Source organism: Prenolepis imparis, unplaced genomic scaffold, assembly GCF_030444845.1.
Source record: "Prenolepis imparis isolate NDT839.2.m4 unplaced genomic scaffold, iyPreImpa1.0 SCAF_4, whole genome shotgun sequence".
In the NCBI taxonomy this organism is placed as follows: domain Eukaryota; kingdom Metazoa; phylum Arthropoda; class Insecta; order Hymenoptera; family Formicidae; genus Prenolepis; species Prenolepis imparis.
Window position 1 is genome coordinate 20201945 of NW_028141162.1, and position 12761 is coordinate 20214705.

At 44.7% G+C, this 12761-nt stretch overlaps 1 protein-coding gene across 1 annotated transcript; it reads left to right on the forward strand.

The window, feature by feature from the left end:
* Positions 1–5236: 5236 nt before the first annotated feature.
* On the forward strand, positions 5237–6814 carry LOC145935606 (uncharacterized). The gene has a single exon (XM_083037095.1). It carries the CDS (start codon positions 5237–5239, stop codon positions 6812–6814), a length of 1578 nt encoding a protein of 525 aa, XP_082893221.1.
* The last annotated feature ends 5947 nt before the right edge of the window (positions 6815–12761 follow it).

Consider the following 12761-nt stretch of genomic DNA (forward strand, 5'->3'; position numbering starts at 1 on the left):
TAGGCTAGCCGCGATTTTGGGGCCCTCGGACATTATACGGTTCCGAGAGGATCCCTAGCCCGCAGTCTGCCTGTGCCATTTCCTGCAGCTGGCAGTCCTGGGCCCTCCCGGAGTGGTTGAGGTTGGCCTGTATGATTTTACAGGTCATCCGCATCCACTCCGGTGTCCGTCTCCTCCTCCGCCTCCATATCGGAGGCGGAGTCTTTCTCGTGTACTTCCTCCCGCAGTCTTCTTCTCTTTCTTCCGGTTACTGCGGGAGGAACTCCTTCGTCTTCACTAGCCCTCCTCCTCCCCGCTGTTGGAACTGGTCCTATGGCGGCGGAGGAGGATGGCCTGCTCGTCTCCTCCTTCCTTGTTTCAGGGGGGGAAGGCTGGGACTTTTTGCGGGTTTTATTCAGCGCCAGCCCTCTCGTGCTCTTCTTAACTGTGGGGCACGATTTCCCCCCTGAGCGATGGTTTGCCGGGAGGTTCCTGTCCTTGCAAATAGGACAATTTGGAACCTCCTTGCAATCCTTTGCTACGTGTCCTTCTCGACCGCAGCGGTAACATAGTCCACTGCGGTCGGTCTTGTTGGGGCACCGTTGCTGGACGTGGCCCCCCTCCATGCATTTGTAACATTGGAGGGGCCTGGTTTCCAACAGTTGTGCCCCGACGATCGCCCAGCCAATTTGGATCTTCTCCGCGGCAGCAATTTTGTTTGCCGTGGAGAGTGGGCATCTTACCCACACCGTGGATACTCCACCGGGGGACATTTGAATGTCCCCCACTTTTATCTCCTCTTCCACGCACCCTCCGTTGTGCGCCACCGCGATGGCAATTTCACGGGGGGTGATGGATTTCTCCAGGCCCCGGAGTCTTAACTCCGCCATCTTCGTGGGCCTATCTATCCTCACCTCTTTCTTGGCGGAGAATACCGTCCTTAGGCTGGCCGCCAATTTGTCGGCCAGCTTATTACTGTCCTTGCCGGGGACCTCAAATTTGAGGGCCCCAGTAATCCCTTTGGAGATTTTCATCCCCGAAGGGATACCTAGGGAGACGGGATTGATCTTCATTCTTGCCTCCCGCATTACCTCCTCATAACGACCAGGAGGAGCCGTGACGGTGACGACCGCCGTTTTTGGCTCCTTCCTGGTCTTAACTTGGGAAGGTTGTGATGTCGCCTTTCCTTCTCCTCCCTTGATGGCAGCGGCCTTCGGAGCGGTGATTGCCACTGCCCTCCTTTCCGCCTTTGCCTTCTTCTTTCCAACCACCGTGGCCCATGTTTCCTGACCTGCAGGGTTGTTTGCAGGTGGAGGCTGCCTCGGTGGCTGGGTTATGGAAGCCTGTTGTTGTTGCTGTCGTGGCTTCTTCTGCTGTTGCTGTTGTTGTTGCTGCTGGGGGAGGGGCTGTTTCTCATTTTGCCTCTTCTTGGCAGCCGCTGGTTCTTTGGTGGCCGCCGCTTTCTTCACAGGGGCCTTCGGTGCCACGCTCTTCCACGGGTTTGCAGGTGGGTTGAGCGTGGTCACCGAGAGGACCTTAATGCCTTTCTTTCCCTCTTTGGGAGGAGGGGGGTTGTTCCGTGTGGCAGGCTGTTTCACTGCCTGTATTTCCCTCATCTTCGCCTCTTTCCAACGGTCATGTGTGGTTGGGGGGGCTCCCAGGCGACGGTCCAGGAGCCTCTCCATTATGCCCTCTATCATGGCCAATAGATTCTCCTGTTTCATCCTGTCCTCCTCCTGCCTATCCACCACTGGGGTTGCAGTATTCGCCAGTGGTTGGATAGGTGGGGTTACCTCCGCCATCTCCACATCCTGGTTCCCTTCATCCCTCCACGGGGGGTTTGGGGCTTCCCCGCCGTAGTGCGGCAGCGAAGTTCCTTGCCCCTCTTGGCTTGGTGAGGCCCCCCTATCCATGGATAGAAGCGGGGCTTCCGCAGGCCTTTCCTCGTCCCTTTCCTCGTCTTTCTCCTCTCTCCTTGTTCTTTGCGGGAGCGGTCCTTCCTCTGTCTCCTTGCTATTACCCTCTTCTGAGGAGGCTTTCCAGTCGTCTCGGGGGGTTTTTTGCTTCTTGAGCTTTCGATTCAGCAACTCCAGCGTCTGAACTTTGTGCCGAAGCCCCTGAATCTGCAGTCTTAGTGCAGTTAGCTGCTCTTCCGCTGGGGTCTCTACCGGGTTTTGGGCCCTGACCGCCAGTGTCGTAGCGGCTGCGCACATTGTTGTGACTGCTTGTTTGACCCCCCTGGTAATCGTTCCCTTCATTTGGCCGGAGCTCACTGCTATCTTGTAGATGACAGCAGTTTGCTCCGACGCCATTGCCTCCAAATCTGCAATTGTCCTTTGCTTAAATTCCGCCTCTTTTTCACGGATCTCTTCTAGGAAGTCCTGATATGACTTCAACTCGTCGCTCGGGTTCTGAAGAGGGTCCAGGATGTACCTCTCCTTTTGTTCCTCCTGTTCCGCAGCTGCTTTCGTTTCGACGGCCAGTTTACGGCGGTAGTCACCGGTTGTTTCCGTTCTATCACGGCCTCTCTTCACTGGAAGTGCGGGAACTTCCTCCCCATCTTCCCCTTCTGCGCCCGAAATGACTAGCGTTGGGTCCAGGTATTTCTTTCCCTGTCCCTCTGCTACCGTTTCATCGAGAGCTGTGGTTTGGGTACATCCCTTCTTTGTCTTTCGGGCCTCTCCTCCTCTCTCGCTCTCTAGGTCCGAAGACACGCGACTGCCAGCCGGACTGACTCTGGATAATTTAACGACAGGTACCTTGCCGTCGATGGTCTTGGGCAGCTCGTAGTTGGAAGTTGTACTTGCCAATGAGCGAGTGTCTTCCAAGGCCGCTGTTGCCGACTTCTTCCTGCTGGATCTTGTCCTTGCTCGGTCTTTCTCGGACTCACTCCAGTGCCCCTTAAGGGCCTTGTTATTCGTCGCGTTGTTATTATTAGTGTTCTTCATTTTGGGTTAATCCCACTCTCCTGGCAGGGCTCCGCCAGCCGGTGTATCTCCCACCCGACCAGGGATGCCCCGAAACATGACCGGTAGCATCCCCAGCCGGGGCCCGGGGTAACTCCCGGGAGCTGGCTTACACCCATGGGGTGAGGATCAAAAGCCCACACCCCAGGGTCCCAGGCCCCTTACTCTGGCAAAGCCATTTCAGGGGTCCCGCACCTCCGACAATGCGGGTACCCTGCCAGGCGGCGCCACCCGGGGGATCCCACGGACGGTTGGGATTGGGCAGCCGCTCCCCGACCCAATCTTACCCACCGTGGCGACCGGCACGCCCACAGTTGGAGGACGAAGGCCAACTGTGGGCTGACGCCTCTTCCGACCGGTCGGTTCGGAAGGGGGAACGGTCCCGACCGGCCGGAAGTATCCGCTCTCGTCGCCGGGCCCTGCCTCGGAATATGTCCGAGCGGCCCCGGCGACCGGCCAGAGAAGGGCCTCCGGAGTCCACGACTCCTTTGGCCCCTTACTCTGGTCGTCTCCACCAGCACCCTGAGGCTTGTACCCAATGTATCTTGGGTACGGGATGCTGTTAGCACCCCTCGCAAGACTATCCTCTTGCGAGGGGTGAGCCCTCTCGCCACGGCAAGGCCGCATCCCGCGAGAGGGACAGGAGTGTTCCTCGCTACGAATAATTAATAACGATTAAAAACTTAGGCTTATAATATAATTACTGTTTTATATTTTTTCTCAGCGAAAGGAATAAAATAATTACCTAAAATAATTGTTTTCTTTGATAATCCGCCAGTAGATAGGCTGCATATCCACATCCTCTTCTTCGTGTTGAAAAGCCTCACGCATTAATATTATTTCAGCGGCGGCGTTTAATAATTCTCTATCGCCGCAGAAATGCCCCAATCTATATAATACTCCAAGTAACGAATTGGAGATCAAGCCCGCGAATTTTCTAAAAATATAATTATATCACGGCTCTTCCGTCAGCCGTGATAAATACGACGCGGCATTTATCGTCGGCGACAAATTCGCGGTCAAAGTTATGCATTCAGAAATTAACTTTTTCTGAGCTGCCATTTTTTATTTGCACTTAACGTTTGCACTCACAACACTAACGCGATACGTTGAAACGTGTACGTCCACGAGACTGATTAGCTAGGACGATGTCAAATTCAAAATGTGCATTTTCTATTACGCTTCGGAGAATTTATACTTTATATCCACGCCCACCAAAAGAAAGAAGGCATCGAAAAATTCAACATTTTCTTCGTTTATATTTTAAAAGAGTGGGAGGTTCGGAAAAATTTTCAATTCTCCCGCTAGCGCTTATTTTGTTTTTCAAAAAGGAGGCGGACATAGAGCATACGCACATTTCTTAGTCTACTTTACTTACTTATCGAATGTTGCTTTTCTTAACAACTAAGCGTGGCTGAAAAGATTTTTAGTTATTTAATTGGCAAACGTCGATTTTCTTTCCGACGAATATTCTAGATGATGTTTGAGTTTTACAACTATTTTCCTAGTCGGGTCGGGGAAAATCATAAAATCATTTTGTGATATATCGATAAGGTAGTTAGTCGCGCTATCGATATCCAGCCATATAGTAAAGCGTAAGCCTTCAGCCAGCCAGTGCGTTTACAGCCGTGTGCGTAACTAGCGGGCTCACAACGAGCATGCCTCACGTTTATATGTTGTAGTATTGTATCATACTTTAGTTTATAAATAACCAGCTACTACATTTACTACAGTTACTGGTAGTGTATTTAATTACATTCCCCAATACATTACAATTATGGCGACGAGGTCTGTCGAACTCTTTCGTGCGCAATCGACAAGTGTAAAAAACTCTTGAAATTCGCCAAGTAGGAAGGTGCTTGCGCGGAAATCGAGGCGATCGTGCTGTAGTAAGGTACAGTCGCGAACAGTGCGTGTGAAACGAGTATTTGAAGGGACTAGGTAAATGTCCAGTGACGGAAATGACAGGCTGGATTCAGGACTTGAATAAAGAAGGTCTGATAGATGAATTGAAAATTAGAGGCGTGGAGTGCAGTGAAAAAGAAAAATTCGAAGAGTTACGCAAAAGGTTAAGAAAAATTGTAAAGGACGAAATTAAAGTGTTAGAGCAAAACAGGAAAGAAATTCAGTCAGGGCACGGATCGGACGAGGACAGTGAAAGCACGATGCCTGGAGACAGTGTTAAATTAGAGTTTTGCATGGGCAAAGATGACTGGGAAACGTTCGAGGAACGACTAGAATGATACTTCGTAGCTCGTGACATAAAAGACGATGCAAAGAAATGTGCAACGATGCTGACGCGTCTCGATGAAGATGCGTTCAAGCTGATGAAGCAATTAGTGTCACCGAATAAAGTGTCAGAAAAAAAGTATGCGGAGTTAACTAAATTGATGGCAGATCATTTGAATCCCAAGCCATCGGAGGTGATGGAAAGGTGCAAGTTTAATCAGGCAAAGCAAGAGTCGTCGGAATCAGTAGCAGAATTTGCGGCTAGATTAAAGAAATTGGCGTTACATTGTAATTTTGGAGATTTAAACACAGCGCTGCGTGACCAATTTGTCTGTGGAATTAAAGATCAAGAAACAAAAATTGAATTTTTCAAAAAGTCGACCTTAGATTTTGACGCGGCATTTAAGGAGGCGATTACTCGGGAATCAGCAAAGAAAAATGCGGCCGAGGTGTTCAATACGCTAGAGCACAAAAGTAAACAAGAGGTATACGCGCTACAAAACTCGTCAAGGCCGAACAAGCAGCAGCAGTATAAAGGCACGCAGAAGCCGAAGTCTCTAGAAGACGCTCGAAAGGAGAAGAGCGAACGTAAACAAAGCGACCTTGCTTGCTATTGTGGTAAGCCTAACCACACAGCTAAAGATTGCCGGTTTCGAGAGTACGAGTGTAACAACTGCCACAAGAAGGGACATCTACAGCGTGTATGTAAGCAGAAAAGGAACGAGCAGAGAAAGATACAACTATTAGAAGAGGACAACGACGGAGCATCGACATCATCGCACCAAGTGGAATTTTTCTCGCTGAAAATCGACCAAGACAACTGGCGTAAGAGTGATATTAATAGAATTAATAAAATCGACGCGAGTCCTATGTTTGTAAACATAACAGTAAACGATACTGGTGTGCCGATGGAAATAGATACGGGCACATATGCGACGGTTATTTCGGAGAAAGTATATAGTACTTACTTGAGTAAAGTTAAAATTGCGAAAACTAATATGGAATTAAAAGCGTATGATAATCGAGTTTTGAGACCTATGGGAAAATTATTGAAATTAAAGGTAAACTTTGTTGACAAGACGCGTGATCTTGATTGTTTTGTTCTGCCGGGGACAGATCCCGCGTTAATAGGCCGTCAGTGGCTCTCAGCGTTCGAATTATGGCCTTTAAAACTCGATAATCATAATAGAGATTATTTGAATAAAATCGATATTAAAAATTTAACGGAGAATTTGAGTAAAAGATTCAATGAATTATTTAGCGACACGACAGGTCTTTATAATAAAAATAAAACGAAAATTCATTTGAAAAGCGATACGCGCCCGATAGCGATGAAATGTAGACACGTCGCGCATGCGTTAAAGCCACTCATCGAAAAGGAAATCGAAAGGTTGGTAAACTTGGGTCACTTAGAAGCGGTTGACGTGAGCGAATGGACCACGCCGATAGTGCCGATTTTTAAGAGCAATGGAAATATTCGTATTTGTGGTGATTTCAAAATCACGTTAAATCCATTTATTATAATCAATAAGTATCCCTTGCATACTATAGATGATATTTTTGCAAAGTTGCAAGGTGGTGTTTCCTTTTCGGAGTTGGATTTGACGCATGCGTATATTCCCGGTCGAGAAGGAGAGTAAAGATTTACTAACAATAGTCACTCACAAAGGGCTTTTTAGATATACGAAAGTACCAGAGGGCGTCTCGCCGGCTCCGGCAGACGTGCAAAAGAAAATGGATGAGTGTTTGAGGGGAATTGAAGGCGTGATCGCATATTTGGACAATATATATGTAACGGGACGCACAGAAGAAGAGCACTTACGTAATTTAGAGCAAGTTTGTATACGGTTGCAAGAGTGCGGGGTGCGGCTTAATAAGAGTAAATGTAAAATTATGCAAGAGAAAATAGAAATGTTAGGATTTGTTATAGACAAAAATGGCTTGCATAAACCAAAATCGAAAGTCGACGCGATGATTAACGCGCCGCGGCCGACAAATAACAAGGAATTAGCTTCGTTTTTAGGGCTTGTAAATTTTTATGCGCGTTTTCTAGATAACAGATCGGCGAAACTGAAACCGATGTACGATTTATTAAACAATAAAGATTTTTTTTGGAATAAAGATTGTGAAATAGCGTTCGAATGGGTTAAAAACGAGTTAATATCACCAAGAGTGTTAGCACACTATGATTCCCAGGAGAAACTGGATGCGTCAGCTTACGGGCTTTCGGCGATACCATCGCATAGATAAAGATGGAAGCGAAAGACCGATTGCGTATGCATCGAAAAAAATCTCAAAAAAAGAGTTGAATCGAACTATTTTAGATAAAGAAGCGATGGCTATCGTGTTCGGGTTCAAACGTTTCTACCAATTTGTATTCGGGAAAGAGATCATCGTACGAACTGATAATAAGCCACTTCAGATCTTGAGACCGAAAAAAGGAATACCGGTGACAGCCGAGAATCGTTTGCAAAGATGGGCATATTATTTGTCCAGGTTTCGTTACAAAATCGAACACATTAAATCAGAAGCGAATGCGAATTGCGATGCGTTGTCTCGATTGCCGGTCGAAGACAACACTAATTTAATGGAAACGGAATTTTCTTATGTAAATTTCTTCGAAGAGGACATAAATACATTCGATCATAAAATGCTGGCTGCAGAAAGTAAAAGAGATAATGTACTAAGTAAAATCATTAAATATGTTTTGAATGATTGGCCGGAAGTGAAAAGGCTCTCAGATGAAGAGAAGCGTTACTATTCGAAAAGATTAGAATTTACAGTAGAAAAAGATTGTTTATTTTGGGGTTTGAGGGCAGTCATTCCGGATAGCATGAAAACGTTAATACTAAACGAACTGCATGCCACTCATTTAGGCATAGTCAAAATCAAAATGTTTGCTCGATCGTATGTTTGGTGGCCAAATATAAATGCGGATATCGAGGGATTAGTGAAAGAATGCAAAATCTGCCTAATTCAGCTAAAAAAACCGCCACAAACTCCGTTGACCACATGGCCATGGCCAGACAAATCGTGGAGCCGCATACATTGCGATTTCGCAGGTCCGTTTTACGGGAAAATGTTCCTATTAATTGTAGATGCACATTCGAAGTGGCCGGAAATTATAGATTTCAAAACAGATATCAGAGCATGTAAATTGGTAAGCGAATTCAAGAATCTTTTTGCGCGTTTCGGGTTACCAATGCACTGTGTTACAGACGGAGGTCCACAATTTAAAAGTAAAGAATTTCACGAGTTTTTAGAAAGAAATGGTGTGAAACATACATTTTCGCCTCCGTACCATCCAGCCACGAACGGCATAGCAGAGAACTTTGTACAAACTTTCAAAGACAAAGTTTCAAAAATTGTAAAGGGGGGAGAGAGTCTAGACACAGCGATAAGTATGTTTTTATTTGACTATCGCAGTGTTGAGCATTGTATGACGCGCAGAACGCCAGCGTACTTAATGTACAAACGAGAAGTGAGGACGCGTTTTGATTTGCTTAAGCCAAATGTTTTAGAAACGGTTACTAAAAATCAAAGCGCTCAAATCAAAGCGAAACCAGGTAAAAGGCAGTTAGACCTAGGCGAGAACGATACTGTCATGATTGATAATTACGGCGTGCGATCAAACAAGCGAATTGAGGGTAAAATTGTTAAACGGACCGCGCCGTCTACTTATCTAGTGCAAGATGCGAACAATGTATTGCAAAAGCGTCATGCGGACCAGATAATTAAATGTAAAGAGCCGAAGTCTGGGTTGAGACGCTCACCGCGGTTAAGCTCTAAATGGTAAAGGGGGAAGAGTTGTGATATATCGATAAGGTAGTTAGTCGCGCTATCGATATCCAGCCATATAGTAAAGCGTAAGCCTTCAGCGAGTCAGTGCGTTTACAGCCGTGTGCGTAACTAGCGGGCTCACAACGAGCATGCCTCACGTTTATATGTTGTAGTATTGTATCATACTGTTTAGTTTATAAATAACCAGCTACTACATTTACTACAGTTACTGGTAGTGTATTTAATTACATTCCCCAATACATTACACATTTTCTCTTATTTCTTCAGATACAAAAAATAGTTGTATAGAGTATAAGCCTGCTTTTTTTATCCCATCATATAATGTTACGAGGTCTAAATCGCCGATCTTGCTTTTTCTTGTCCGCAAACATTTATTTTACTTTTTATTACAGGGTTTATTACAGAGGATTATTACACGCTATTCTTCGACCTAATCCGGCGTTTTCGAACTCGCAAATCCTTATTACTATATTTTAGAGCAAAAAATATTTTCAAATCAAATATAATCTCTCACGCGTTTTCTTTTTGTTTAATGCGATTTGTTTAAACATAATTCGATTTTACATAAAAAATCAACTTTCCGTTTATTCACTCACACAAATTTTGTTGTCCTCTTCTCTCGTGTTGCACGATCTCAAATCTCATCTCTAAAAATTTCTAAATGTTTCTAGAAGTTTTTTATTTACACAGGACTGAACATGAAAAATCCTGATTTTTCACATATAAATTGTCTTCCCCACTTTGATTTATTAAATTTTTGCGAGAGAGGGAGATTGGCAATATAAGCACGTCGACAAATCGCTCTTCCGTATTCATTCGAATTCGACCGTACAAAAACATAAGTTTGTGCTACGACGAAAGAATTCCACGTGATTTCGCCATTTTGCTGCGTGTCGTGACTATCGGTTTACAAGTGAAAACAATGGCCACACGTAAGGAAGTAATTAATTTTGCGAAATCTGAACGCGACGCAATATTCGCAAGACGGATAACAACGACAACATCGACATCGATAACGCCGGAAGAAACGAGCAACGTTATTTATTGTTATCTACAACGTATGGACTTAATTCTTCGCACACTAAGAAGATACACATTGGTTTGCAATCGAGGAACGACGGCTTCGTACCGATTGTTAAATTATCAGGCAATTATGCCGATGGAATTTGCTTCGACGTCGACACGTGGCAGAAGTTTCAAGCCAATATGGAGCACATGAATCTATACTTGAATGAGACTCAAAAGATTAAACCTGATCCCATTATTATCGAGAATATTTCGATCAACTTCACTACTGCTTACGGAGCGAGGGCTGTACTGGTGACATACAAGGAAAACAAGGATCATGTTGCGAATGATAAGATGGAAGAAGAATCGCAGCCGCCGTTGAAGAAACGAAAAACTTACGCCGTTGCGATAGTGATGCAGAAAACTACTTTCCTCGGCTTGGAAAATATTAGAAAATGCGTGGATGCGCATTTGACGCAGTTAGTTTCTATAGTCGATACTGTTAATGTAACTGCAAGATATTTAATTAAGGAAATAGAATTAAAACTTCCCTTGTCTTACATTGATCGCGAAATTATAAAACTTACTGTCAAAGGCAATTATCAGGAAATTGCACGTAATGTACAAACGCAAATAAATAACTTAACATTTTTAGATGTTTACTTTGACATTGTATTTGTAGAATTACTTTCGCTTCGATTTAATGAAATTGTTCGTATTATTTTGCTAAAACGCGAATCTTAATTTTATAAAAAACAAAAATTATTATTAATAATAAATGAAATTGTTTCTATCTTCAATCAGAACATTTTCTTTTATCCTCCCTATAATATTGCCTCCTTGTGCCTACTGCGAGCGTAGAACATTGCGACGTAAATTATAGTTTGATCCTCGAACGTTAAGCGAGCTTATCATTTCCGTCACGAGTGAGCGGCATGGAGAGCACCGCGTACATAAGCTCATAAGTAGCGGTGCTCGGAGAAAAACGCTGGCGCGAGCGCATCTCCGCGGAAACGCTTACTCGCGTCGCTCCTGCGGCAACGTATCGGTTAAATGGGCCGCGGTGCTCTTCGCTCGTACGCGTGTAAGAAAACGCTAGCGCGAGCTTGCGGCCGCCGCGGATGTGGCCCTCGAAACGCGAGGATAAGCTTATGACACGGACAAAAATACCTCTTCAATATTTTAAAAATATATGCGACACGCGCGTACGTTTTTAACACGCACACACACTCGCACACACGCTCACGCACACACACACGCTCACGCACACACACACATACACGCACATACACAATAGTTACTAAATCGCATGCGTTAACTTTTTCATTTATGAACTCGTGAATAGAACCTAAATTAATCATTTCGCGAAATGGACGTACGATGGAAACATCCGTGGACGTCGATCGTCTGCGGACCTACGGGATGCGGAAAAACAATTTTCGTGAAAACTTTTCTTCGTCATTTATCCGGCATGTCCGATGTTCGATTCGAGAGAATTTTATTTTATTACGCCGAATGGCAAGATGCGTATCAGCGCCTGCAGTGCGACACGAGTAAAAATAAAAAAGAAGAAACAAACGATGTACATAATAACGGATACGGTGATACTTTGCTAAAAATAAAGAAAAATATAATCGAATTTCGCGAGGGGTTACCGCTTCCGGAAGATTATTCAAACGATCCGCTATCTCCAAAATTAGTGATAATTGACGATCTTATGAGGGAATCGTCATCGTGCGACGCTATCGTAGATCTATTTACCAAAGGAAGCCATCATAAGAATCTTAGCGTTATACTCATCTCGCAAAATCTCTTCCACCAAGGTCGCGGACAACGCGATATATCTCTCAACGCTAATTATATAGTAGTTTTCAAAAATCCGCGTGATCGTGCTCAAATTCGTCATCTCGCGCGTCAAGTATATCCCGATGATCCGAAATTTCTGGAAGAAGCATACTACGACGCTACCTCGCGACCTCACGGGTATTTATTGCTTGATCTGAAACAATCGACTCCAGACGAATATCGATTTCGCACGTGGATTTTTCCCAGCGATACGTTGCATTACGTCTTCATTCCTCGTAGATCGATTAGTCGAGCAGTAACGGAGGACGTATAAAAGGTCAGCATTTACATGCGAGACTTGTCAGTTGCGCAACTTTAGCGTAATGGTAACACGCGGAAAAAGACAGCAAAAAGAGACGTCGACGACGTCAAACAATTCACCCGACGACGCGATAAAAATCGCCAGACGTTCCATCGGTGAGAGAAACGGCTGCCTTTTGAAAACTCTATATTATCTGAAGAAAAATCAAAGAGCGTCGTTCTTACGTACCGCCGACAATAATCTCATAAAGTGTATTCAAGAGTGTATTTATAATACTCTTAAAGGTAACGTGCCGCTCAATAATCACGAAAAAACACGTTTAGTCAAGCATAAATCTATCCTTCGACGCGTCGCTGCAAAACGCGGCAGTTGGAAAACCAAGAGAAATCTGTTGGTTCAGCGCGGAGGTTTTTTGCCCTACCTTATTGCTCCTTTGCTCAGCGTTGTATTATCCCGGATTATCGACGAGTAAAAAAAATACAACTCTGCAAATATTTGGTTTTTCCGTGACTAGAAAAGAAGTAATAAAAAGATTTGAAGCGTTCTCGTTCGCCATAAAGAATAATGGACAGAGCAAAAAAATGGTATTGATTTCTACGGAAAATCTTGAAAGAATGCGACAAACGCAACATTATCAACAACAACCGGAAATAGCGAAGACTACAACAATG